Source organism: Indicator indicator, chromosome 34, assembly GCF_027791375.1.
Source record: "Indicator indicator isolate 239-I01 chromosome 34, UM_Iind_1.1, whole genome shotgun sequence".
NCBI lineage: Eukaryota > Metazoa > Chordata > Aves > Piciformes > Indicatoridae > Indicator > Indicator indicator.
This window is the reverse complement of record NC_072043.1, coordinates 4456557-4482907: the sequence shown is the minus strand read 5'-3', so window position 1 is coordinate 4482907 and position 26351 is coordinate 4456557. Positions and strand designations below refer to the sequence as shown.

Below are 26351 nucleotides of genomic sequence, written 5' to 3'. Positions count from 1 at the left end.
TCTTCATAGACTGGTCTGGGGTGGAAGGTACCTTAAAGATCATACAACGGCTTAGGTTGGAAGGAACCTCAGAGACCAACTACTCCAACCTCAAAGATCATCTAGTTCCAATCCCCTCCCCTGGGCAGGGATGCCTTTCACTAGAGCAGGTTGCTCAAGGCCCCATCCTGGCCTTGGAAACCTTCACACAGAAGTAGGGTTTGGTATCCCCATCCAAACAGAGCTGCACAGAAATGTTCTTATTTGTACCGTAAAGGGAAAAAAGGATGGAATTCTGTGCTCAGCTGGAGCAAGGATTCCCCTTCGGACTTTATTAATCTCATAGAATAATTCACTGAGCTTTTCATGACCCAAAACCTGAGAGAAAAAGGCAGCAGTATTCCATGGCCTGCTTGTCATTTAAATCATGTCAGTTAAGAGGGAAGAAATGCATTAAGATTTTAAAATATATCTATTTTTTAAGTTCTGGAGGAGAAAAAGTGACCTAGAATTGTCCTCAGAATGACAATTGCACTGTTTCGAAACCAAATTCACTAATTACCCTGAAAGAGTGGATTTTAGTGGTGCTTAAAGTGCCACTTTCAGCTCCTCTTTAAACCATGAATCTCCAACCAGTCTCTCAGCAATAACAATAAAGTTTTGCAGGCAGCTGCCATGGACCAAGAGCTACAAAGTGTTCCTGCTTTTCTAGCAGCAATGGCTTCAAGAAGCTTCTCCTCCCTCCAGCTGCATCAAGTAGATACCTTAAACCACACCTTACCTTCTCCAAAGGATTCTATGGCCAGTTCCTCCAGGCTAAAAGCTTGTCCCCAACATGTGCCAGCAGTAGAGGACTTGTGGAGAGGGGACAATGTCCATCTCTCTCTTTCAGTGACCTTCTCACAGCCTTTAACCCCAGTCTGGCTTAAATCTAGAAGCTCAAAGGATCTCTATTCTTTTCAAACACCTCAGCATGCACATGCTCCGAGTAGCGCAATCAATTCCGTAGTTGAATTATGCAGCAGAGAATATTTAACCTTTTTAGTGGTTCTGCATGCTGAGAGATAGGAAGCAGAGATAAACCTCAGGGGAGCGGTACCTTAGCTCCTCTCTCCTGCAGGACCAGTTAAACGTCAACATCTTGCTGATGTGTGGACATGGGGCTTCACTTTCTGGTCAAGGTACTCCAGAAGAAGTTCACAACCCTTGGAAAAGCCAAACCACCACTAGAGAGGTTCCTCTGCATCACTGCTGTCCAACAGCACAGCCAGAGCTTTGTGCACAGAGCCAGCACTGCAGGGGCTTGACCAGGAATACCACAAAACAAACACAGCATCAGCAGGGCAGCAGCATCAGCTGAGTCTGTCTAGGAATGAGGTTCTTGGTAATTAAACCCACCCAGACACATATCAGAACCCACCATGGAGAGGTGGGATGACACAGCTCTGCACTTCCACCCTATTTCAGGTCACCCATGCCTGTCCACAACAGGGGTTTGGGTGGTTCAGGCTTTCCTGATCAACACCACACTGCCTAGTCAATGAGCTGTGTCACCTTCCAGCTTCCACTGAAGTCCTTTGGGTTAAAGGATTGTTATAGAAGACATCAGTTCCACACCCTGGGAGCTGCTCCACAAATGGAGTTGCAGCCACAACAACCTCATTTTTCTCTCTCCACTCTCTTGGCCCAACAAGCATCAGTCCATCTCAACCATGGGGCACTGGGGGACAGGTAATTTGTGTGACCCTTTCAGGCTCAGAGCACAATCCCTCTAAGCTCGTTAGCCAAGCTGATCAGAATTTGCTCTCATTTGCATTTATTCAAGGAAAAAATAAATCCTCAGAGAGAGAAGAGATTCAGCATTACCCAGACAACAGCAGGGCAAGAAAAAAAGCAGGAAAAATAAGCCCCCAGCACAGAAGGTTGACACTTCTGCACCAAGCTCCCCATTAATGGGAGCCAGTCTATAACAAGCTGGCCAAATGACCTTGCTTCTGGTCCCAGAGAACATCACCTCCAGCTCTGAAGCTTCACTCCAGTGCAGGAGATCCACATCAGCACCAGTGAAAGGCCACCCTTCCCACCAGGTGCTGGAGAAACCATTGCTCCTGAATGCTTTGTGACCCCAAATCATAGTCCTCTGCATGGGGGACCCCAAAATCTCCCTAGTATCAGGTGACAGAAAGAGAGGAAGTGGCCTGAAATTGTGCCAGGGGAAGGTTAGGTTGGAGATGAGGAAAAACTTCTTCGCTGCAAGAGTGGTCAGGGATTGGAACAGGCTGCCCAGGGAGGTGGTGGAGTCATCATCCCCGGAGGTATTCAGGAAACCTGTGGCCATGGCACTTTGGGACATGGTTTAGTGGTCATGGTGGTGTTGGGTTGTTGGCTGGACTTGATGATCTTAGAGATCTTTTCCTGCCAAAACAATTCTGTGGAAATGCTACACTCACCTTGGGTTCTTTGCTCCTCAAGGTCTTTTTCTTGACATGAAGCAGCATGAAGCATCAGTCTCTTCCCAGCCCTGCTCCAGAAGAAGAAAACACAATTAAACAGGCAGGACTCACTCTTCCAAGGGTCTCCCATGGGGCTGGGGATTGAAATCACCTTGAGCCAGGGAGGATTCTTCTTTCCTCCCAACACTCACTTGAGTTTTTGGAGTCAAGCAGTGACCTCTTTGGACTAAGCTGCCTTTGAGGAGTACAGCAGAGGTGTTACAAGATAATAACAAGGCTGTTTGTGCTTCCCTGGCCACCCACCCCTTCATGAAGGGCACAGCACAAACCTTTTAAAGCTGATGACGAACCTTCTTTTCTTCCACTAATCCTGGTGATGAGCCTTCTCTTCCTCCACTAATCTTGTTTTATGATGCCTTTTTGCCTTTTAAATTTGGAGTTGATCTTGGTGGCAGGAAGCATCTCCTGCTGCAAATCAAAGGGCTCAAGGGGAAAAAAATAAAACAACCAAACATCACCAAGTGTAAAGCAGACACCCACAAGGGAAGGTTTCATTTGGAAGTGACCAGCTCCAGGTAGGCAACAAAGCTGTTGGAGAAAAGCTCCAGAAGAGTTCACCAGGAGCTTCCATGTGCCCAATCTGCACCAGCTGAAGCGATCATCTCACTTCAAGGGTCTGTTGTCCAAGGTGAGCCCTGCCCAGCAAACATCTCCTGGGCACACCAAACCTCACCCTAACTCATCCTCTCACCTCGGCTCACATGGAGGCAGGAGAACACCTAGATGCCAGTGCTAGCACAACTTCCTCCATCCTTCCCACCCACTGGCCACCCATCCCTTTCTCCATGTGGATGGGGCCATCTTAGACCACACACAGCCCCATCCCTCTGATATTTCTGCACTGCCCACACCACTGTGAAGCCACTCATCACCTTCACCATACCTGTAACCTCAAGGTACCATATTCAAGAGCCCATGGAGGTGGTTTGTTAAAGGACTTTATTGCTCATCACCTGTACTGGGTGCACATCAAGCTTTGTACAAAACCCCTCTCCATGAACACCAGAGCGAGTGACAGCCACCAGGAGCTTTCAGCTTTGCTTCCCTTCTCCAGAAGCAGAAGGGAAAACCACATTAAAAAGAGGCCAAAGAGGCCACACTGGTTGGACTCCAGCAGCAAACCAGTCCCACAGTTCACAACCTCAGCTGCAGCATTGCTTCTGCTACGCTCTGCTTTCCGTGCCCTGCCTCCCTCTTCTGATGCTCCATCATCAAGTGCCGGTGTAGCTGATCCAGACTCAATCCAAACCCCTCATCTCACGACCAGGGAAGGAGTTCCATGCCCACCACAGCCTCATTTGTCATCTGAGGGGCTCTCTGGCAGCAGGGTGCTGTCGGAGCTCTTGATGCCTTTGCGGATGCACATGCCGCAGTCCAGCTCCACGTCGATGTCCCCAAACTTCAGCTGGCAGGACTCATTGCAGCTGCAGGAGGGACAGGGACACTGGTCAGCAGGAACTGTCACCCCCACCCCAGCCTGCTCTGGAAGGCTGCCTTAAGGACCACCTGCTCCATGGTGGCATGGAGCTCACCCTTTCCAGCCAAGACATGGACCAGCCCATGCTTGGACACCCACTTTTCTTATCCCATCATACTCCAGTGGCTGGATTAGGAGCAGAAGTGATTGTCCCTCTGTACTCGGCACTGGTGAGGCCACATGTTCAGTACTGGGGTCAGTTTTGGGTCCCTCACTGTAAGAAGGACATTGAGGGGCTGGAGCTGGTCCAGACAAGGACAACAAATCTGGGGAAGGCTCTGGAGAACTGGGATGGTGAGGAGCAGCTGAAGGAACTGGGGTTGTTCAATCAAGGGAAAGAGGAGGCTGAGGGGAGACCTCATTGCTCTCTACAACTCCTTGAAAGGAGGCTGCAGTGAGGTGGAGGCCTGTCTCATCTCCCTAGTATCAGGTGACAGAAGTGGATGAAATGGCTTAAAAAAGTGCCAGGGGAGGGTTAGGTTGGAGATTAAGAACAATTTCTTTCCTGTAAGAGTGATCAGGGATTGGAACAGGCTGCCCAGGGAGATGGTGGAGTCCCCATCCCTGGCGGTGTGGCCACAGCACTTTGGGACATGTTTCAGTGGGCATGGTGGGGTTGGGTTGCTGGTTGGCCTCAATGACCTTAGAGGTCTTTTCCAGCCTTAGTGATTCCATGATTTCCCAGGGTAGCACTGGGTCTAGGTGTAGTCCTGGGTCATCCTAGCTCCTGGGACCCCCCCAGGACCCCTCTCCTCCACGCACCAGCGAGATGCAGCAGCGTTGGCTGCCAGCACGGCGAGAGCACCCACGTAGTGCCAGCAGAAGCACATGGTCAGCAATGTGAAGTTGCTGTGGTCAGTCTGATCCCAGCCTTCTCCTCCCCATGGAGGGGACAGCACAAACCCAATCTGGTCACAGACAGAAGAAACATTAAGCACCAGCACCAGTCAGGCTCCTGCAGATCCCCCCTCACTTCTCCTCCTGATTTTAGCCAAGCTGCTGCAGCTGACTATGGATTTGTAGGCACAACAATCCCAGCAACCCAACATCTCCAGAGAAGGAGGCCAGCCCAACAGCTGTGTTTATCCTAGACCCAAAGCTGGGTGATTATGTGAGAGCTTTCCAGATATTTCCAGTTAGTTGGAACAAATAGAGGAAGAAACTGGACCTTGGTGCTTATCTCCACGATGACAGCTCTGCAACTAAGCCTTGTTTCCTCCTAAGATATTCCAACCAGCTTGCAAGTTCAACCCCACCAGATGTGCCATGAAGGGCAGAGCAGCCCCTCTCACCCATCCTCCTAGGCCCACAGCCCAGAGAACATTGGATATACACTGACCTGCCAAAGCCAAGAGCCCTGGAGAAGAAAGGAGCTGGTCCTGAAGATCTCCAGGATGATGTGGTCTCGGAGGAACACCTCCAGTAGGACACAGAGGGCTCCAGCAAAGATGGCCATGGTCAGCAGGGAATGGACATGGTGATCCAGTGCAGCATCAGTGTTGTCATGGAAACAGAAGAGCAAACCTGCCCAAATTCACAGGGCATTAGAAAAGGACCTTATGGGATTTGTGGTTTAGAAACCATCTGAGCATTAAGACTCTGCTCCAGCTCTTGCTGTGGTGGGAAGGGCCAGACTGCAAGGAGCCTGCTATCACCACCTTCACTCTGCAAGGGCCATGCAGCCCCCAGCACTGGGGTCTGCTCTGACCCCTGTGGCCCAGGCAGGGCTGTCAGGAGGGGCACAGTGATGGGCACCTCCAGCCCAGAAAGCAGTGGGGAGCTTTGTATCAGGTTTGTCCTATGCAGCCAACCAAGGGCAGGGGGAGGAGGGGAACCCCTTTTTGAGACTCCAGAGAGCATCAGCTGCTTGCCAGCAGGAGAAGGTGACAGCCCTAGGGCCTCGTGCACCCCAAGCACCCAGCCATGTCTGGATCCCTATTTGGAGAGGAACAAGGAGCGGGGGGACTGCACAGCCAATGCCATCATGCATCTGCACACCCTCCAGCTGTGATTGCCTCCAGAGGATCTTGCCAGCCTGAGAAGAGCCCTGCACAGTGGTGACCCTCCCAGCTCTTCCCCCAGCCCATGGCAAGGTTCCTCCAGACACCCTGTGAGACTCACCTTCGATGAGCAGAGCCACGGCCAGCGACAGTCGGTCTAAGCCAAGGGGCAGCTTGAGTGGGGAGTGTGAGATGATGTCCACCATGCCAGAGAGGAGGAAGAAGAGGTACATGGTGGTGTAGTGCCAGTGGGTGAGGTCTGTCCAGCTGCGTGTCTTGGGGCTGTACAGCTGCAGGTGAGGACCAGTGGGAACAAACTGCTCCACCAGTATCCCTGGGTAGAGAGTGGGCAGGTCAACATTCTCCCTTTCACGTGGGGAAAGGACAAGCTTGCAGGAAACCTTCCTTGAAGTCACAGGGGCATTTGTCCAGAGGAACAGTGACAAGGCCCCAGCACAAGGATGTCTCCAAGCCCTCCCACACCAGCCATTTCCCACTGCAAACAGGCCCAGTCTCTTGGGTTAAAGTGGCTGCAGTGCCAGCAGACATTGGCACACAGACCCATCATCATCTCTTACCTGTCAGAGCAAAGAAAGCTTTGACTGCCCCTTCAAAGACTTCCACACGCTGGACCCCATAGCTCAGCTGGCTCTCACCATTGGTTTTCCTCCTGAGATACCTCAGAGGGTATTTCACAGACCACCAGAGACCAAAAATGAAGAAGAAGGTGCCCCGGAGGGCACTGCCAAGGAAACTTGTTGTCATCAGGCTGGCTTGCTGGACCTGCAAGGACAAACAGTGTCTGGAGACCAACCCAAAGCACCCCCAGCGAGGCTGGAGACCAACCCAAAGCACCCCCAGGGAGATGCTGGGCTGCTCACTTGCTCAGCATCCCCAGGGAGCTGCATCCCAGCAGAGTGGGTGTGCATGGCTCCATCATCAGCTGCAGAGAGCTAAGACCAGAGATGGGACATCACCATGGAGAAGCCACCACTGTCTCTATGTGTCTGCCAAGGGGGTTGCATGCACAAACCTCAGGACTTCATTATGCCAGAGAAAATGAACACCCAAGAGAGTGCAAGGGCTCCATGCTGTTGGAAGAGGAACCATAACAAAGATTTTGCTCATAAAAGGCAGCAACACGATGATTATTTCCTTGGAACATCAGCTCCTTCCAGACTGGGTGGTTGCCAGGGTGTGAATCCAGCCAGCATCTTCAGCAACTCCAACCAGCATGTTCACCAGCCAGGGCTTTGCTGGGCCTCACTGGCTGTGCAACAAGAGGAGGAGGAGGCAAGCCAAGAAGCACAACCACATCCAAAAGGAGCCTCATGCATATTCCAGACAACACGAGTGGCACAAGGGACAGAGATCTCATCTCCAGTGGGATGAACATGAAGACTAAAGACATGCAAACTGCCTCCAGGTTAAGCAAGACCAACACCACTGAGCACTAGAAAGGATGAAGGAGAGGACAAGCAGATGCCACAGGCAAAGTCATGTCAGCCCATACTCCTGTGTGACCTGCTTTGAGTGACCCTGCTCTGGCAGGGGGTTGGACTTGATGACCTTCAGAGGTCCCTTCCAACCCCTACCTGTCTGTGACTCCAACTGGTGAAGAAAATCCCAGAGGAGCAAGCAGAGAAGGGAGTAAGGAACGATCTAAACACACACAGCAAGGAGCTGGTGATGCTACCTTGGGATGATCCCGTTTGCTCCAGCAAAACCTTGCCCTCTGCCTGCACCCACCACCCGAGGAGGTCTCCCTTTTCCCCTCCTCACTGCCTTTCTGGTGCTTTCCTCCAGCTCAGACGTGCACAGGAGGAGGCATTACTCATCCTGAAGCTGCCACACGCTTGCCCTTGCATCACCAATCACCTCCTCGCCATGTTTATAAATACCAAAGCCAAGTGCAGAGGCTGGCTGAACAACTCCAGCACGTTCTCCAAGTCCTCCCACACCAGAAAGTAATTAGGTGCTGCAAAATAAGGGCAGGATGTGGCGTGGCAAGAGCCTCAGGTGAGACCTCCCCAGCTGGGTTCTGGCTGCAGAGCTGGAGTCGGTCGGACAGGCTCAGCCCTGCGTGGGCGACCAGGACAAGCATCACCATCATCATCCACTGCATCTCCAGGACAGGGCTGAGCCAGGGGAAGCTCAGAGCTGTTTACATCATGTTGAGGTTTCCTTTCAGGAGGGAAGTTACTGACCAGCCTTCCCTGCAGAGGAGCAAGGCCCTGCTCCAGCAGCTGGGGCAGGGATGGGTGATGACTTTCTGCTCTCTTTGGGATGTCTGCATTAGGTTGAGATGCCTCACACCTGCCCTGATTAGAGCTTGGACACCCAGGCCAGGGCTGATATCTTCCCTGAATAGACATCTACATGTTGAAGTGACTGAAAGCACAATGAAAGCAGCTCCCAATTGTATGATGTAGACCCAAATTTGACCATTGTCCTCCAGGGTTGGTAGCTACAAGAGCAAGAGCCTGAAGCTGAAGTCAGGAGCACACCCTGATCAAGATACAGTCACAGAGTGGTAGGGGTTGGAAGGGACTTCTGAAGATCATCTAGTCCAACCCCCAGCCCGAGCACCTACAGTAAAAAAAAAAATTAAATAAATCACCCAGGAGCACATCCAGGCAGGGTTTGAATGCCTCCAGAGATGAAGTTTCCACAAGCTCTCTGGGCAGCCTGCTCCAGTGCTCTGCCCCCCTCAAAGTGCTGAACTCTCCCCTCATGTTCACATGGATCCTCCCATGCTCCAGTTTGTGACCATTGCCCCTTGTCCTGTCACAGCCATAGCAGGGTTGTTAACCTGACATGCTGAGTCGGAGGGGAGCAGAGACATCCCCATGCCCAGAAAGCATCAGAAAGGACACCTGACAGGTCCCACCTGCAGCTGCAGAGGCTGCTCCAAGCCACAGCAGCATCCAGCTCTAACCCAGGAGTTTATCACCCCACATCCCTCCTTCACCTCAGTTACCAGCAGCCCCAGACTACTCTGTTGCAGAGCTGCTCCTGGGATCTCCTACCCCAACCATCCCTCTCCCTGGTGGAGCAGCTTCACTTCTTTTTGGTGCTGAGCACCTTTTAGCTTTGTATTCTCCCAGCACCCCAATCCAAGCAGGGCTTTGGTAATCATCTCAAGCCCCCTTTGCTTCTCACCACCCAGACACAACAATTCAGCAGGCACCACATACTCTTGGGGGCATCTCTTACTTAACAAAGGTGTCCCAAACCCACCTTTGGGTTTGGCAAAAGCTCACTGAAGAAAAAAAAAAAAAAACAACCAAACAAAAAATACCCAAACCACCCCAATTTTTTTTTACTAACCAGCCACCATTTCACAGAGAAACCCAACATGTTTCCAAGCAACAGTAACTTGGCACAGCTCCCATTTGAGGCACAGAACAACAAGCCACCCAACATCAACCTTGAGCCCAAACCTGGTACCTCTCACCCACCAGCTTCTCCCAACCCCAGCCTGTGAGGCCATGTTCACATCAAAGCTCTGAGTGAGCTGCAGCCAGGGAAGAGGGGAGAGGAGAGCACCCAGGCTGCACTGCCTGCCAGAGGACTCAAAGCACAGCTGCAGTCAGAAGGTATCACCTGAGCTGTCCTTCATCCCTCCACAGCTTCCAGCTTGAGATGCTTTTGCTTTAATATCCATATGGGAGCTGCCTGCTCTCCTCACACCAGCTGCTCACAGCCTCACCTTGGACAACATTCCTGCTCCATTTCCAGGCTGTCCCCATCTCCAAGGCTATCCACCACTGATTATTTCAGCCCCACGTGGCAACATGCTGCAGCTGACACAGGGGGATGGATGCTGCTAGGAGGATGATGTCCATGTGGATGAAGAAGTATCTCCTACAAGCTGCCATGGGTGAAACCAGAATCCCACAACAGCCAGCCTGAAGGCACAGGCTTGGACCATGGACCATGTCCAGCCATGGACATTTGGAGGGTCTTCTCCTTGTGGCTCCTCCTCCATCCTTGCTGCCCAGGCACACTTCTCTTCTGCCAGCAACTCTCACCCAGCAGAAGAGGCACAAACCCCCTCCCTTCCTGCAAATCCTCTGCTAGGATCCTAGAGATGTTTTCCAACCAAAATGAGTCTGAGGCACCTCCAAAGCCTGATAACCACCATCAAAAGAGCTAAAGACACAGAGAGAGACTGGAGACTCTCAAGAGCCTTCTGGATGCGTTGCTGTGTACCTGCCCTAAGTGACCCTGCTTTGGCAGGGGGGTTGGACTTGATCTCCAGAAGTCCCTTCCAAGCCCTTTGATAACCCCAGCCACTGCCCATGGTTACTAGCAGCCTGTCTCCACCAGGACCTCCAGCCTCCACCAGCCTCACAGGTGGCCATCATCACACTAAACAAAGGAGGGAGTCTCCCCACATGCTTTCTTCCCAAGCTCAAGCAGACACATCCATCCCGTGGCACAGCTGCTCACCAGGCTCTTGCTCTGGCTAGGAGAGTTTACCTGTGACTCCTGCCTGTCCTCCTCCTTCTCCAGATGTGGCAGGAAGGAGCTGTTATTACTCAGAAGAGGCAGATAAAGGGAGAAGCCACCCCGGGGAGGTGGCCCTCAGACAGGATGTTTAGAGCAGCACATCCTGCAGGCCAGTTCAAAGCACGCTGAGTCAACCCAGCTTTCACAACCTGGGACACCTCCTGGTGCCATGGGAAGAAACCAAACCCCAGACCCACACTCACAACAAAAAGGCTCCCAGAGCTTGCCACAAGAAAACCCCAAACTCATCAGGAGGAGCAGGCAGGTCCTGTTCCCATGGCAACCAGGGGTGCTCAGTTGTCATGTTGGGAGTTTTGGGTGGCTGGGGAAGGAGCCAAGAAGAGACAAAGCTGAAGCATCCCCCAGCATGGTCAGGCTCTGCAGCTTCTGACCTGGGCTCTCAGGTACACAAGAACCCTTTTAGGGGGTCTGGCCTTACTAAAAGTGCCTGGAGGCAACAGATTTTGGGTCAGGAGCTCACAAACCAGAGAAGAGCCCTTGTGAGCTCCACCTTCCTGCCCTCAGTAACCAAGAGAAGGGGCACAAGGACCTTGTCCCCCCCAGAACTGGTTGGCAGGGTGCAGCAGTTTCCACTCCTTTGTACCTCTCTGAAACTCCACACTGCCCAACACCAAGCACTCACAGACAGAAGCCAGCACAAACCTGCTGCACATCCCCCGTGGCTGCAGAGCAAATGCCTCAGGCCACCCCAGTGTCCCCATCTCCCCCCAGAGCACCCAGGTGATGGTGCAGAGCACTCAGGAGCACTGGCCAAGCCTCCAAACACCTGAGGGGCAGCTGTGGGCACTAACAACCACTCAGTGCTTCTCCAAACCAGTATTTCTCCTGGTTGCAACCACACAGCTCCTCATGTGAGCAAGAAAGAGCCCAAGGTAAGCCCTGCCCTGAGCCACACACGTGAGCTACCACCCCAAGGAAGCCCCGAGGCTGGAGCAGCAGAGAAGCAAACCAGCCTGCACAACCCTCCCCAGGGTGATGGGCTGCTCTCCAGCACAGCTGTAAAAGCCACCAAGCCATAGCCAGGAGCTCTCTGCTCCCCATTATCTCCACCTCAGCAGCAGCAGGAGGGAAGGAGAGCCAGAAGCTGGTGGTGGTGCTGGCATGCAGCCATGCCTTACACCCATCACTGCTCACCTCCAACGGTGCTTGAGGAGCAAGAGATGTTGCAGAGGGCTGAGCACCTGTGCAAAAAGGTCCTGGAGCACCAGCAAAGTCCACAGCAGCAAAAGGGCTTCCACAAACACAAGCATCACAGGACTTTAGAGGTTGGAAGGGAACCTCAAGAGATCATTGAGTCCAACCCCCCCTGCCAAAGTCTCCAGAGAAAACTCCACCACCTCCCTGGGCAGCCTGTCCCAGTGTTCCATCACCCTCACTGTAAAGAAGTTTCTTGTGCTAGCACGTTAAGCCCAAGCACAGGGAGAAATGTACCCCACACAGAAGTTCTTCCTTACAGACCTACCCCAAAGACAAGACACAAAGCCAGACATACCTTTACCTTGCAGGAGAAAGAGCAGCAGCACCAGAGACCTCTCTGGAGCTCCAGATTCCCTTCTGCAGCCAACCCAGCTCAGCAAACCCTTCCTCTGAAGACCAGCTTAGACTGAAACTGCTTCCCAGGCAGGGCTGGGAGAAAGGGGAGGAAAAAGGCAAGCTGGGAGGGGAGCAGCTGGAGGGAGAGGGGAGGAAATGAGGTCCAGCTGAAAGTTATCTGCTGGGAGGCCAAAGGTGCTTAAAGGGCCAGCAAAGAGCAAAGCTGACAGGGAAAGTTTCCATGAAGAGGACAACTTGCACTAAAGCACCTGTCTGTCTGTCTGTCTGTCTGTCAGAGAGTGACAAGGGGTGGGGAGACACTGGAACAGGTTGCCCAGGGATGGGTGCCCCCTCCCTGGAAGTGTTCAAGGGCAGCCTGGATGAGGCTTTGAGCAACCTGTGCTGGTGGGAGGTGTCTCTGCCCATGGCAGGGGGTTGGAACTGGCTGAGCTTTAAGGTCCCTTCCAGCCCAAGCTGGTCTATAATCTATGAAGATGGGCACAGGGCATGAAATGAGTGAGGGAAGGAGAGTTCGAAACCTCAGCAACCATCCCCATGGACCAGTGAGGAGGGAACTGTGACAGGGGACTGGGAACAGCCTGAGAGGAGGACACCTGATGGAAGGATGACCAAGCCCCCAGCCCCCAGGGGTGACCAACCCACATCCCACAGGGGTCACCCACACACCATGCAGACTAAAATCACTGCAGGCACGAATGGATGAGACATGCAACTCCATTACAGATGTGCAGGAGCATTACGGGATGGTCCCAGCACACTCCTGCCATCCTCTTCCTCTCAGGAAGAGACTGGGATCAGCAGATCCCTGCCCAACTCACTCCAACCTGTCTAAATATTCTCAAGTTAAGCCTTGAACTGATTTGATTATGATTTAATCTTCCCTCCCCCCCCCGCCCCCCCTTCACTTTAATTCTTTTTTTCTCTTTTTTCCTCTGCTCTAACTGCAACATCCTCTCCCTGAAGGTCCTTCAGCACCCCTGGTGCTAATGACAAAATGTGATAATGTTTGCCTGCTTCCTGGGGGTGGTGGGAGGCACAATCTAATTAAAGGTCTGCCAGCAGCTCCAGCTCTGCAGATGGATGCTTCTTCAGGAAGTGCAAAGTATGATTATTGTGATGATGATGATGATGATGATGATGATGACAAATGTTAACACCAGCTCTCCCAAACAGGCACCAGAGGAGGTGAAGCAGGTGGTGGAAGCAGAGGGCTTGTTCTGCTGCCCACACTGTCATCTCAACCTGCCACAAAGGTGGCTGGGAAGGGTGGCAGTGGTGGATCCTATCTCTGCCTGAGAGATGAGTGGCTCAGGGATGGGCTGTGCTCTTGATGAAGGCTTTCTCTTCCTAGCTGGAGGAAGAGCCAGCTGCCAAGACACCTGCCTGCTTTCTGGGGGTGTTCAGAGAATCACAGAATTCCTTCTGTCAGAAAAGGCCTCTAAGATCAAGTCCAACCCCCAGCCCCACACCACCATGCTCACTAAACCCTCTCCTGAAGTGCCACCCCTCATATTTTTGTGTACTGGAGCACTGTGTCCAGTTCTGTGGCCCCTGTTACAAGAAGGCTCTGGAGGTGCTGGAAGGTGTCCAGAGAAGGGCCATGAGGATGAGCAGAGGGCTGGAGCTGCTCTGCTATGAGGAGAGACTGAGAGAGTTGGGGTTGTGCAGTCTGGAGAGGAGAAGGCTCCCAGGAGACCTTCTTGTGGCCTTCCAGATCTGAAGGGGGCTACAAGAAAGCTGGGGAGGGACTTTTAAGGGTGTCAGGAGGTGATAGGACTGGGGGGGATGGAACAAAAATAGAAACAGGTAGATTCAGATTGGATGTTAGGAAGAAATTCTTCCCCATGAGGGTGGTGAGAGACTGGAACAGGCTACCCAGGGAGGTGGTGGAAGCCTCATCCCTGGAGGTTTTTGCAGCCAGGCTGGATGTGGCTCTGAGCAACCTGCTGTGGTGTGAGGTGTCCCTGCCCATGGCAGGGGTTGGAAGTGGATGATCCTTGAGGTCCCTTCCAATCCTGACAATTCTCTGATTCTATGAACACCTCCAGGGGTGGTGACTCCACCACCTCCCTCTGGCAGCAGGGTTCTTTCACAAGAGGAGGCTGGGAGGATCAGCAGCTCCTTCCTGCCTCCAGTGAGCAGGTCACTTACTTCACTGTTCACTTAGTTCACACTGGCAGCCTTGCATCCCTTGTTGGATGCCTCCCAGCAAGATCAGGCTGCAGCTGCACAAGATAAAAACCACCCCCAAGACATTGCCCAGGACGCCACTCTCTGTGGACATACAAATACATCTCTGGTCAGCCTAGCTGCAAGGCCAGGGGGCCCAGCACAGAGACTCACAGGCAAAGAATCCAGGTTGGAAGGGACCTCAAGCAGCATCTGGTCCAACCAAGATGGCCTGGCAGCCTGTCCAGCTGAATCTTGAAAGTGTCCAGTGCTGAGGACTCCCACAACTTCCCTGGGAGATCATCCCAGTGGTTGATTCTTCTCATTGTGAGAAGTTGTCCTTTTGTGCCCGGTTGGAATCTCCTCAGGGATCCCCTGTACCCATTGCTCCTCATCTTTTCCAGGTCACACCAGCTGATAACTCCATTTATATGGTGGAAAACATAGAATTTTCCACAGAAGGTTGGAAGAGACCTCTAAGATCAACAAGTCCAACTATTGACCCAACACCACCATAGCCATTAAACCACGTCCCCAGCTGCCATGGCCACAGGTCTCTTGAATACCTCCAGGGATGGGGACTCCACCACCTCCCTGGGGACTCCACCACCTCCCTGGGGACTCCACCACCTCCCTGGGCAGCCTGTTCCAATCCCTGACCACTCTTACAGCAAAGAAACTGTTCCTAACACCCAACCTAAACCTCCCCTGGTGCAACCTGAGGTCATTTCCTCTTGTCCTCTTGGTTAGTATTGAGGTTGTGTTAAAAGTAACATTTCCTTTAGGACTGTCCTGGTCCACCTGTCACAGAAGAGACAAACCTGAGGATGAGTTGTGATTGCACCTCACTACATAGCAAACCATCTCATGGTGCACCCAGCAACATTCCTGCCCTGGTTTGGGTGCCAAAGCTGTTTACAGATGTGGGGTTTCTTTAGCTAAACCAAAAATCCTTTGTCCTGATCTGGAAATGACCACAGCCTGTTTTTTCTGAGTTAATCACAGGTTCTATCTCTCCTCCTTCACTGACCTTCATACCTTGGGAAAGAATGTGCTCCAAGAGCTGGATAGCTAATTAGCAAAAAAACATCCCAGGATGTTTGTAGGAGCAGGGAGTTAATGAGGCAGACAGAAACTATTCCAGACACTGGGTGCAACAGAGGGGAAAAGTGTTTTGTGGCCACAGAGTGAGCAGGGACAAAGACAACCTGGGGGTGGAAGGAGATGGAGAAGCCACAACGAGCAGCAAAGAGAGGTGAAGAATCCAACCAACCCTCTCCTACCTTCGAAAGCAAGAAGTGCTTTTAAAAGCCAAGGTCGGCTTTCATCTGTCTGCTCCGGGCTGGAAACAACCTCTGAATTCTGGGGGTGGCAAGGAGGAAGGTGGCTGCAAGGTGATTGCAACCTCCCTGTTGTGTTCCTGCACTCCAGCAGCGGCTCTGCCACCTGCTGCTGCCCTCCTGTGGCAATTGCTCGGGAATGGTGGAGGTTGGTTTGCTGTCCAAAGGAAAATCAGAGCAGCAGTGACTCAGAGCATCCTGCAAAGCCTCTCGGCTGTTCAGCTCAGCTGATTTTTTTTTTTTGTCCTGGTATCTCAGTTTGTCACCTGGCACAGAGGGTTTTCTCCACACCTTGGGATGTGGCACTCTGCAGAACGCTCTTCCCAGGGTTGTGTCTCATGGTAGCACCTCCCAATAGTCCAGCTCTGCAAAAGAAACCAGCTCTGTGGTGGGAATAAGGAAAGGGGGATTGGAGAAAGGCTCAGTAGTCTTTAGAGCACTTTAATGAACAATAAAATCTGGGCTGTAGCCACCTGGGTCTGCAAGAGGCTCTTTGCACAAGGGGGAGCATTGAAGCTGGAAAAGACCTCTGAGATTATCAAGTCCAATCCCACCATGGCCATTAAACCATGTCCCTAAGTGCCATGGCCACACACTTCTTGAACACCTCCAGGCATGGGGACTCCACCACCTCCCTGGGCAGCCTGTTCCCATCCCTGACCACCCTTTGCAGGAACAAAATTCCAATCATTAGTTCCTTGGGAGAAGAGACAATTCCCCCCTCACTCCAACCTCCTTTCAGGGAGTTGTAGAGCAATGAGGTCTCCCCTCAGCCTCCTCTTCTCCAGGCTAAACACTCCCAGTTTCGTCAGCTGCTCCTCACCAGACCCTTCCCCAGCTTTGCTGTCTCAGAGGCTTGGACCTTCCAGGAGCTGCTTTTCTGTTCAGCCATGACCATGGGCACAAAACTCAGCTGCATCCATCCCCTCACCCCCCCTTATATGCAGCAGTGAAAAAACTCCAGTGCAAAACATCTTTCCAGCCCCAGGGCTGGAGGCAGGAGCAGTCAGAGTTCCTCCTGTGCTGGTGTTTATCTGAGATATTTTTCATTTTTTAAATTCCCTTACTCAGTCACTGGCACATTTTTCCTCCTAGGAGGTGACATTTCCAGTCACTTCTTGCAAGAAGTGAGCTGGCAAAGGCAGGCTGAAAACAAAACCTGTGCTGATTTCATCCCACTTTGCCTGCTGAGGGCTTCCTTTTCAATGGAAAACTGGGATGCTTTAGGAATCCCTGCTGCTTAGCCATGGATCTTACAGCCCTGCAGGCTTTATGGGTCTGAGGATTTGCCTAAGCTGTGATCACACACTGTATAATTTATCAGACTTAAACTGAAGGATATCAGCTCAGCAAGGATTTTTATTTCACATTTATCCACTCTTTCAGCCTGCAAGTGAACAGAAAAACTATTAAAAAACCCTTTATAGCCAAAAGCTTAGGTAATAAAATGTCTTGTGCACAATCAAGCTGTGCTGTTGCAGATTCTACATCATCTCATGCTCAACAGCCTTTCCCTCACCCTCCTTGGGATGATCTCTTGATCTGGAGGTACATCACCTCAACCTGGATGTCAAAGACTCCAGGCTCTTGGAAAAGTCACCTGGCCCAAAGGATGCTCTCCATCACTATGGAAACACAGATGGGAACCCAGAGGGAGGAGCAAGCAACTTGGGTTGAATTTCTGCCCTTGATTTTGTTGTTAGAAATTGCTGCAAACACTTCTTGCTTCACAGACACCAATATTTGGGTAGGGGTGGAGGGCAGCTACCCCCCTGAGGTGCTCAACCTGCTTCCCAGCAGCAGAGTGGTGGCACCTCTCCTGGCTCTTCCAAACCATAAATACTTCATTAGATTATCATTAGATAGATAGCTAGATAGATAAATAGATGGATATTTTTCTTCTAAACCCCATATTCTTCATGATTTGAAAGACCAGCTTGCAGCCTCTTCACTCTTCATCAGATCCATTTAGGAAGGCAGCTTGGGAGCTGCTGTCACACTTCTGCTGCCGCACTCCCAGCCCGATGTAAGGCTCCCTGCTGCCTCTCTGGTACCTCTGGATGCAGCTGGAACACAGGAGAAATCCATCACCCTTAGCAAAACCCCCAAACTAACACCAGAAGGAGCCACAGACACTTGTGAGCAATGCACAGAGGAGGAGAAACTGTTACGGAGCTCCTCAAGTGCTGGATTTGGGGTATGGGAAGGGCTTATTATCACAGAATGCAATGGGTTGGAAGAGACCTCTGAAGGTCATCCAGTCCAACCTCCCTGCAGTGAGCAGGGACAGCTGCAACTGCATCAAGGTTGCTCAGAGCCTCATCAAACCTGAGCTTGAATGTCTCCAGAAACGTGCCCCCCACCACCTCCCAGGGCAACCTGTTCCACCACCCCCATGGTGAAGAGCTTCTTCCCAGTGTCCAACCTAAACTGGTCTGTCCAATTGTGCAGCTAGGTGTGAGGGCTCTCTCCTTGCACAGACTGGCCCAGCCCATGGCTCAGCAAGCCTTGCAGCACCCCTCAGAGGTTCACAGGCTGTAGAAACTCCCCTCCAAGTAGGACAGCATCCCCTTCCCACCCCCTTGGAAAAGCCACGCTGCTGTTTGCAGTCACCAGACCATGCTGTTGTACCTCTGAGAGCTCAGTGAGTGTCAGCCACCTTGAAATCCCTCCAAGGGAGGGGACAAAGAGTCAGGAGGTCCTGGCAAGGCTTTCATTTCTCTATTGAATTAATGGTTGACTTCCAGCACTCGGTGTAGAATAAAAATCGTGGTGTGACTTCCAGGAGCAGCTACAGGGGCTTGGTGATTTGACTTCTCCTTGCCCCTTGCTGACCCTCTTTTGCATTCTGTGCACTCCACAAACAACAGCCACCCTTGTCCCATGTCCTAAACCACACAGCAGCCAGGAGCTGCTTATTCAGCTGAGACTTTGTGCTTCAGGATCAGCTTCTCCCTCCCTCCATCCCCATCCCTGTCTGCCCACCCCGCTCCTCCCCATGCTCCTGCCCCAGCCATACCAGTAAGTGAGGGTGTAGTTTAGAGCCAGGATGGCCACAGCAGCTGCCCAGTGCCAGAAGAAGCACATGGTGAGGAACATGATGTTGCTGTGGTCCTTCTCATCCCACACTGGACCTCCCCATGGCTGGAAGAGCACGACCCCGATCTGGGTGGAACAAGCAATTTGTTTGCCTTAGGGAGGGGGGAAACAAATCAATGTCCTGAAGCCCTTCAGCACCTTTCTGTCCATCTTGGTGATCACCATGGTCAAGGTGATGACCAAAGGACTTGAGCCTTGACCAGGAGAGTAGGTTGTGCTGAGAGGCCACTCAAAGCAAGTCTCTGCCCTCAGTCTCTCTTTTTATCTACAATATCCTGGTACACTGCAGACTCCTTTAAAGCCTCCACACTGAGTGTTTTACGAGCTCAGCACAGTCTCTACTCTCTGAACTCGAGCTGGAGTTAGCACAGCAGCCCCAAGGCTGAGAGAGAGGAGGAGAACTCAAAGCTTTTCAGCTTTGGGACTTATCTCCAAGTGACTGCTTTGCTTCTCCAGCAGCTGGCTGGGGTTTCACTTGGCCATTTGATGGCTTGACTGGGGGCTTGCATCTGTCCACTAAAGCAGAGGGAAGGCTGCAGGCTGCTTTAGACACATTAAGCAATTAGTCCTAGGTTGGTAGATGCTCATTTTTGCTGGTGCCCCTAGAGAAGCACCAAGCCAGGCCAAACAGCAATTTCAGCAGCCACCAGAGATGACCTGGGATGGGTAAATTCTGGGCTATGATCGATTTATGAAGTGAGGCCAGCAAAGTTATCCTTCAGAGACATGTGATTGGTACAAGGTGTGTGGCTGCTTCGCCTCTTTTCCCATCACTCTCTCACCTTGCTGCCCTGCAGAACTGACCTGCCAGAACCATGTGCCCTGGACAATGGTGACACCAGCCCTGAACATCTCCAGGATGATGTTGTTACGGAGGAAGACCTCCAGCATGGTGCTGCAAGCCCCCAGAAAGATGGCAATGAGCAGCAGGGAGTGGACGTGCTGGTCCAGCATGGGGCGATGAAGGACATGGTAGTAAAAGAGACAACCTGCCAAGATACAAACCAAGCTCAGAGCAGCATTGCCAGCACCAGCCATGGCCACACAGTAGCCTTGATCACCTTTTCAGGTGGCAAACTGAGACAAGCCTCCAGGTGGCACCATCCCTCCAAGTCTCCTGGCACCCTACTGCTCTGGAGGGATGAGATGCCCAATCTTGGGGCAGGAAGATCTGAACAACATGGGGACCAAAGGCAGAGGACAACAGAAGGGTGGTTCTCTCCCTTCCCATGTTTGTGCCATGACCTCTTCAGATCACCCTCACCTCATAGCCAAGTTCCTGCTCTTCCCTGCTTTTCCATTTTCTTGGGGGTTGGAAATGATTCATTTCCACTTCTGACACATCAGACTGTGCCTGACAAAATGCCCCTGATGCTGCTCCAAAACCCCTTGGGATTGGAGAAGGGAGAAAAAGAGGAGGAGGCTGGCGAAGGGGAAGAGAACAGGAGGAGGCTGGGGAAGGGGAAGAGAACAGGAGGAGGCTGGGGAAGGGGAAGAGAACAGGAGGAGGCTGGGGAAGGGGAAGAGAACAGGAGGAGGCTGGGGAAGGGGAAGAGAACAGGAGGAGGCTGGGGAAGGGGAAGAGAACAGGAGGAGGCTGGGGAAGGGGAAGAGAACAGGAGGAGGCTGGGGAAGGGGAAGAGAACAGGAGGAGGCTGGGGAAGGGGAAGAGAACAGGAGGAGGCTGGGGAAGGGGAAGAGAACAGGAAGAGGCTGGGGAAGGGGAAGAGAACAGGAGGAGGCTGGGGAAGGGGAAGAGAACAGGAGGTGTCCCTTCAGTAAGGGGTTTTCTATACAAGCAAGGACTTTACTTCCTGGTGTCTTTTCCCTGAAAACTCCTGGCTTGCCACTCTCCAGACAGCCTGAAGCCAGGATGTTATTCCTGACGTGCTGGAGCTGGAACAAGCCACTTGAGTTTGCCACATGCAGTGCAAGCAGATGAGGGTGAGGATGCCTGAGGTGCAGCAAATGGCTCTCTGGGGGAGGAGCGCAGGGGCAGCTCTGGAGTTGTAAGATGGATGCAGCTTCCAGCAGCCATTCATCACAGTGGGGAAACTCAACCTGCTGCTCCATACTGCTGTCAACCCAGAAATCCCAGAGCAGGCAAAGCCAGGACCTGCTGATGCTCTCATTTCCCACCCTGCCCTTGGGTGATGCATCACCTACAACGTGTCCTATCTTCAGGCACCTTCAGATTTCGGTCCTTCCCTGGCTCGCCCCCCGACATCCCTCCTCCAAGTTAACATCACCTTCTTCTGCTGAATCACAGAATCAATCAATAAGGTTGGAAAAGACCTCAAGGATCATCAAGTCCAACCTGTTACCCAAGACCTCATGACTACTAAACCGTGTCACCAAGAGCCACGTCCAGTCCCCTCTTGAACACCTCCAGGGATGGGGACTCCACCACCTCCCTGGGCAGCACATTCCAGAGTCTAACAACTCTCTCCATGAAGAACTTTCTCCTCACCTCGAGCCTAAACCTCCCCTGGCACAGCTTGAGACTGTGTCCTCTTGTTCTGCTGCTGGTTGCCTGGGAGAAGAGACCAACCCCCACCTGGCTACAACCTCCCTTCAGGCAGTTGTAGAGAGCAATGAGGTCTGCCCTGAGCCTCCTCTTCTCCAGGCTAAACACCCCCAGCTCCCTCAGCCTCTCCTCATAGGGCTTGTGCTCGAGGCCTCTCCCCAGCCTCGTTGCCCTTCTCTGGACACACTCAATACTGACCTTCAACAAACACCGCCATGGACAGCATGAGGCGGTCCAGACCCCGTGGCACTGCCTGGGAGACGTAGGTGAAGACATCCACCACCCCAGAGAGGCCATAGAAGAGGTACATGGTGGTGTGCTGCCAGTTCATCAGCTTCACCCAGGCGCGGTCGTCGCCGCTGTAGAGGTACAGGTGTGGCCCGTCCGGGACGAACTGCTCTGCCAGCATCCCTGCAGGGACACGTGAGAGCAGCTCACTTCTGGTGCCTTAAACACAGCGAGGGCAGATGCTGCTCATTGCTGGGAGGGGCTGCTGAACATCGAGCTGGTGGTTTGGCAGCAGGAGAAAGTGCTGGGTATAAAAACCCCAAAGCTCAGCTTTGGGAAGGGCTACAAAACTTGGTGCTTCCACAGAGAAGGGAATTACAGAATCATTGAGGTTGAAAGAGACCTCTAAGACCCTCAAACCCAACCATCAACCCAACACCACCATGCCCACTAAACCATGTGCTAAAGTGCCATGGCTACGTGTTTTTTGGACACCTCCAGGCATGGTGACTCCACTACCTCCCTGGGCAGCCTGTTCCAATGCCTGACCACTCTTGTAGCAAATATTTTTTACCTAATATCCAACCTAAACCCACCCTGGCCCCACTTGAGGCCATCTACTTCTGTTCTGCTGCTTGTTCCTTGGGAAAAGAGAGGCCATTTCCTCTCATCCTGGCACTTGTGACTAAGGAGAAGAGACCAACCCTCACCTGGCTTCAGCCTCCTCTCTGGGAGTTGTAGAGAGCAGTGAGGTCTCCTCTTCTCCAGACCAAACAACCTCAGTTCCCTCAGCCACTCCTCAACAGCCCTGTTCTCCAGACCCTTCACATCAAACTGCATCAGCTATCAAGACAGGATGAACATCAGGACACATCCTTCCACCCCTGAACTGGTTTCTCTGCAGTGAGGGCTCCAGCAGAGTCATCACTACAGCCTGGGATGTTACCTGTCAGAGCAAAGAAGATTTTGATTCCCCCTTCTATGGCATCCACACGCTGGAAACAATACATCCTGTGGGATTTCTTTGGCACTTGCTGGCTGAGGTACTGCAGTGGGTATCTGACAGACCACCAGAGCCCAAAGAGCAGGAAGAAGCTGCCTGGAAGTGCATGACCCTTGAAGTTCGCCATCCTGACCACCTCCTTAGCCTGCAAAGCAAAGAGAAAACAATCTCATTGTGCAACTTGGGTCAGTTATTGGACATAAAGTTGGGGGGAAAATGGGATTTCCCTTTCAGGGCGGACTGGAAAAGGTTTGCCCAAGCACATGGGAATAAGAAGGAGAACAGGGAAACCATCCAAGGTTGAGAGGTGGTAACGTCAGGAACCTTTCTGAGGTCCTTGCCTCAGGATTAGGATCCCAGACTAGTCCAGCAGAGACCCTACAACAATATCCGACGCATCCCAGCTGGAACCTTGCACCCCTTAGGATCTCTGCAAGCAGCTTTCCCTACCCTTGTCCATGTAGAAGCAAGCCTGGGGCAGGGGCTACGTTTTGGGACCAGGCAGAAGAGAGAACACACAGGGAAAGCAGTAAGGTCGAGGGGTAACACCAGAGGGCATGATCAGCTCCTTGAACAGCACCCTGAGTGCTTTGCTATGTCCAAAAACGCTTCAATTTCCTGGATTTTTTCATCTCACTCCACATGCCCACTTCAGGACCTGGTTTGATGGCCACGGGGGTGGTTAGGCTGATGTTTGCACTTGATGATCTTCGAGGTCTTTCCAGCCTAAACTGATCCACGGATTCCATTCATCGCGCAAAGCCAAAGCACTTGGTTAGGAATCCAGCTTCAAAATCCCCCCCCAAAACCTGCTGGAAACGTAACCAGTTTGGATCTGGGCAATGAAACCAACTCACTCCCTGCATCACCACCTTCTGCCAACCCTTCTTCCCTCTCTAGAGCACCACTAAGCCCAGGGATGGCAGCAGGGCTGCTCAGGGCTGGCTGGGGAGGCAGGGGAGCTGTTTCCTAGGAGAAGGGCAGCAATTAAACCCCAGCTGGCTCCTCTTTGCCATTTGCTGGTTTGCTTAATTAGGTGGAGAAATGATTAAACTCTTTCATGTGGGCTTGAGCATATGTTCAGGGCCTGCCTTGGTGCCATCACAGGGGGGTTGTGTCAGTGCTGGTCAATTAGGATCTTTTAAATTGATAGCAGGAGCTGGGCTGCTGGCACCCAGGACTTCCTTCTCTGTTGAGTTTTGTTCCTCTGCACCATGAGCTGAACTTAATGCCAGGCAAAACACAGCTCTCTTGTGGCATAGGTGCCATAGATCCATAGAATCATGGAAAGGGTTGGGTGGGAAGGGACCTTGAAAGGTCATCTAATCCAACCCCCCTGCAGTCAGCAGGGACATCTGCAGCTCGAGAAGGTTGCTCAGAGACCCAAGCAACCTGACCTGGAATGGTTCCAAGGATGAGGCATCTCCTGCCTCTCTGAGCAACCTAGGCCAGCATCTCACCACTGTAAAAAAATTCTTAGAAATACAGAATCATTAAGGTTGGAAAAGACCTTTAAGATCCTCAAGTCCAGGCATCACCCAACACCACCATGGCCATTAAACCATATCCAAACATTTTCCAACACCTCCAGGGATGGTGACTTCACCACCTCCCTGGGCAGCCTGTTCCAATGCCTGACCACTCTTGCAACAAAGAAATTGTTCCTAATACCCAACCTAAACCTCCCCTGATGCAACCTGAGGCCATTTTCTCTCATCCTCTCTTCCTTCTCTCCAGTCTAAAGCTTCCTCTTTTAGTTTCAAGCCATCACCCCTTGCCCTGTCACAACAGGTCCTGCTAAAAAGGCTGTCCCCATCTTGCAAGCCCATCCATCCATCCAATGAAGGGCTGCATAGTCTGATGCTGCTCCCGGCCTCCCTATCCCAGACCTTCATGACCTGATTGTCCTTAGACCACCTTCCCCAGCTGCATATTGGGCTCCAGTCTCTACTCATTGGAAACATAACCCAAAAATTCCCTTCTTTGGTTCTCCCCTGCCTTCTGCATGAAGGATCATTTGGGTGGGAGGTTGAAGGTGGCCTGCTGCTGCCCAGCCCTTGAGAGAGGAAAGTGGTTGTTTGGCTTTATGAATGTCTGATTTCAGGTCACTTTGTCCCAGGGACACTTTGTTTCACTCCATCATGTCCATCCCCCAGAAGCTTGGCAGTGTGAGATACCATCTGCAAGAGGCAGCTGTACCTGGGGCAGGGAAATCCACTGGGTTAGATCAGACCTGTCCAAGCCCTGCTTGGTTTGAACTGGTTTAACCAAAAGCAGCTAATCCAACACCTTGAGGTAAACAAACATTGCCTCCTCCTGCAAACACCACCTTGGTGCAGGCAGCTTCCTGCCACAGCAGTTGGGCCTGATGGCACAGAACCACAGAAACTGGAAAAGATCTCTGTGACCATCCAGTCCAACCCAGCACCCCCATGCCCACTGAATCCTGTCCTGAAGTGCTATGTCTGTATAGGTTTGCAACACCTTCAGGGGTGGTGACTCCACCACCTCCCTGGGCAGCCTGGCCTTACAGCTTCCACTGGTCCAGGCTGCCCAGAGAGGAGGGAGCTGCCCCATCCCTGGAACCATTCCAGGTCAGGTTGTCTGGGGCTCTGAGCAACCTGCTCCAGTTGAAGCTCACAGAGTCGTAGAATGGTTTGGGTTGGAAGGGACCTTCAAAGGTCACCTAGCTCAACACCCCTGCAGGGTCATTTTCAACTGGAAGAGGTTGCTCAGAGCCTCATCCAGCCTGATCTGGATGGAGCCTCCACCAAGAAGTCTCTGCTCACTGCAGAGGGGGTGGACTAGATGAGCTTTAGAGATCCAACCATCAACCCAAACCTCCTGATGACACACCACACTGCTCCCTCAGACCTGCCTTCACCTAGGAGCTATTGCAGTGGGGTTCACACCAACAAGTTTAGAATGGGATGCAATCCAAAAGGAAAAGCTGTGCAAGGAAACAGTCTTTTCTACCCTGGTGGCTGGCAGCTTTGTGGACAGTTGTTAGGAGCTCTGCAAGGTTCTGCCTTATTTCAGGAGTTAAAAGGAGAGATTTGTTGACAGAGGCAGCGTTGGGTAATTAAACACAAACTCAAAGCAAGACGCCAGTGCTGGCACAGTCCAGTGGGCTAAGACAATAGTCCCTGCAGAAGGACACAACCAGGGACTCAGAGCATCCATCTGGATCCCTGTGGATTCAGGGAGCACCATAGCTGAGGCAGGGAGAAGGATATAAATCTGAACTTTCTGGGCAAGAGCAGAATGCCATCACAGACACACCACAGAACATCAGGATGATGACTGAGAGCAGAAGCAGAGGGATCCCAGGACACCATGACAGGAGCTACCACTGCCACACCAGGGAATGGTAAGGGCTGGAGGGGACCTCTGGAGATCATCTAGTCCAGTGTAATCCCATGTTAATGATGTGACAGCACAGCAATATAGAGTCAAATGTGTCACAGAATCATACAACTGTTTGAGTTGGAAGAGACCTTAAAGATCACCAAGTGCAACCATCAACCCAGCACTGCCAGGACACCACTGAACCATGGCCCTCAGCACCACATCTCCATGGCTTTGAAACCCCTCCAGGGATGGGGACTCCACCACTGCCCTGGACAGCCTGTTCCAGGGCTTAATCCTACTGTCCATAAAGGATATTAGGAAATTGTTCTTAATATTCAACCTAAACCTCCCCTGGCACAAGTTGAGGCTGTTTTCTTTTGTTCTGCTTCTTGTTCCTTGGGAGAAGAGACCAAGTCCCACCTCACTCCCACCTCCTTTCAGGGAGAGTTGTAAAGAGCAATGAGGTCTCCCCTCAGCCTCTGTTTCTCCAGACTAAATACCCCCAGCTCCCTCAGCTTCTCCTCCCCAGCCCTGTTCTTCAGACCCTTCCCCAGCTTTTTGCCCTTCTCTGGACC

The 26351-nt window shown here is 52.1% G+C and overlaps 2 protein-coding genes across 3 annotated transcripts; both read right to left on the bottom strand.

Annotated features, from left to right (window-relative positions):
• Positions 1 to 3786: 3786 nt before the first annotated feature.
• LOC128977911 (transmembrane protein 45B-like) lies at positions 3787 to 11206 on the bottom strand. The gene is made up of 6 exons (XM_054395611.1): positions 11183 to 11206; positions 6548 to 6752; positions 6091 to 6303; positions 5309 to 5493; positions 4732 to 4877; positions 3787 to 3916 (listed from the first exon to the last, which is right to left on the bottom strand). Exons 1-6 carry the CDS (start codon positions 11204 to 11206, stop codon positions 3787 to 3789), a joined length of 903 nt encoding a protein of 300 aa, XP_054251586.1.
• A 6310-nt stretch (positions 11207 to 17516) lies between these two features.
• On the bottom strand, positions 17517 to 22567 carry LOC128977912 (transmembrane protein 45B-like). Of its 2 annotated transcripts, none has more exons than XM_054395614.1 (5): positions 22369 to 22567; positions 21393 to 21605; positions 19472 to 19656; positions 18588 to 18733; positions 17517 to 17634 (listed from the first exon to the last, which is right to left on the bottom strand). In XM_054395614.1, exons 1-5 carry the CDS (start codon positions 22550 to 22552, stop codon positions 17517 to 17519), a joined length of 846 nt encoding a protein of 281 aa, XP_054251589.1. In that variant the 5' UTR covers positions 22553 to 22567. The 2 variants fall into 2 exon arrangements, with proteins under 2 accessions (XP_054251589.1, XP_054251588.1); XM_054395613.1 differs by having other exon boundaries at positions 17517 to 17640; positions 18591 to 18733; positions 22369 to 22552.
• Between the last annotated feature and the right edge of the window lie 3784 nt (positions 22568 to 26351).